The 1,337-nt window shown below is 36.6% G+C and overlaps 1 protein-coding gene across 1 annotated transcript in view; it reads right to left on the bottom strand.

Moving 5' to 3' along the window:
• CSMD1 (CUB and Sushi multiple domains 1) overlaps nucleotides 1-1,337 on the bottom strand; it is a 666,897-nt gene that overhangs the window by 522,160 nt on the left and 143,400 nt on the right. The window contains exon 5 of the mRNA XM_011968609.1: nucleotides 452-778. Within this exon, the coding sequence (XP_011823999.1) occupies nucleotides 452-778 (327 nt within the window). The remainder of the gene's footprint in view (nucleotides 1-451; nucleotides 779-1,337) is intronic.

Raw genomic sequence — 1,337 nt, 5'->3', positions numbered from 1 at the left:
TGGAAGAAAGGATGGATGGATAGACGCATGGATGGATGAAATGAGGGATGGATGAATGAAAGGATACAGATGGATGGATGGATGGATGGGTGGATGGAAGAATAAATGGAATAATGGTTAGGTGGGTGCATGGATGGATGGAATGATGGATGGATGAATGGATGGATGGATAAATGGAAAACCACAGAGAAAGAGATGTAAGGAGATGAAAGAGAGAGGAGATCCAGCTCCTTAGTTTAGGAGTGATGACACCACCAATCTAAATACAGTGATGCATTTGTTTTTAAGTTTTCAGGATAACACTATATAATTTTACTACTCTCATTTTCGTAATGATCATAAAACTTCTGAAGTATCAGCCGTGAAATGCAGCTTCACATACATATAAGCAAAATGGGAACATGTGAGTAAAATGGGAACTTGGATGTGTTGACTGTGTGGGCGTACTTACTGGTGTAAGTGATGTTGAACCCTCTGCCAGTAGTGGAATGGTCGGACTGAAATTCCAAGCGAACTATATGTCCACTGCTGGCCAGCTGGGAAGGCACTTCATTGCCAGAAAAAGTACCCAGGACAGTTATGTCAGAAATGCCATCATCCTTGACCGCAAGAAAGTCAAATTGAGGCTCCACATCAAAATCATTAAAGATTAGGTGAATTCGACTTCCTGGCTCCGAGATAATCAACCAGACACAGTTCATGTTGTTCCCATATTCCTCTGGATAATTTGGTGAGAGAATAATCCCAGATGATGCCGTAAAGTTGAAGAAACATGAAACTGTGAAGACGCAAATATATTTTCAAACAGTTTTGCACATATCCAAAGAACTGCCGTGTGAAACAGATTGCTAAGAACCTGGAAAGGCAATTCATGCCTGCAAATAGCTATGATGATCCAGCTATTTTAATATAAGTAATTCTGGACCATAATGTTTTCTCCTCTCCTGATTTGTAAGTTGAATATTTCATTATCTTATAGAGCACAACCAGAACCTATACATAATCAAGCACAAGCTTGGTTCAAAAATGATCCTTTCAAGTTGACTAAAAACGTGTGCCAAATATTATAATTTCTAGTTATAACTTTCTGCCTTCAGAAGAGCAAATATTAATATATGGAAAAGTATATGCCTATATCCTAGGAACAATTCAGCCTGCTCTTTCGTGATAACTTTTAATTTATATTTTATACTTTCCTGTAAGTGCATTTCTCCAGTTATTTGAAATTTTTATTAGTTACAGGGTAAAGATGAATAAATAAATAACTTGGAAACATCAGATCATGTTCTAGTTGGATAATATAAAAATATTTTGAAAAATCCACTTTTAAGAATATA

This window comes from Mandrillus leucophaeus, unplaced genomic scaffold (assembly GCF_000951045.1).
Source record: "Mandrillus leucophaeus isolate KB7577 unplaced genomic scaffold, Mleu.le_1.0 Scaffold85, whole genome shotgun sequence".
Taxonomy (NCBI): domain Eukaryota; kingdom Metazoa; phylum Chordata; class Mammalia; order Primates; family Cercopithecidae; genus Mandrillus; species Mandrillus leucophaeus.
Note: the sequence above shows the minus strand (reverse complement) of the source record. Positions and strands in the feature narration are given on the sequence as shown.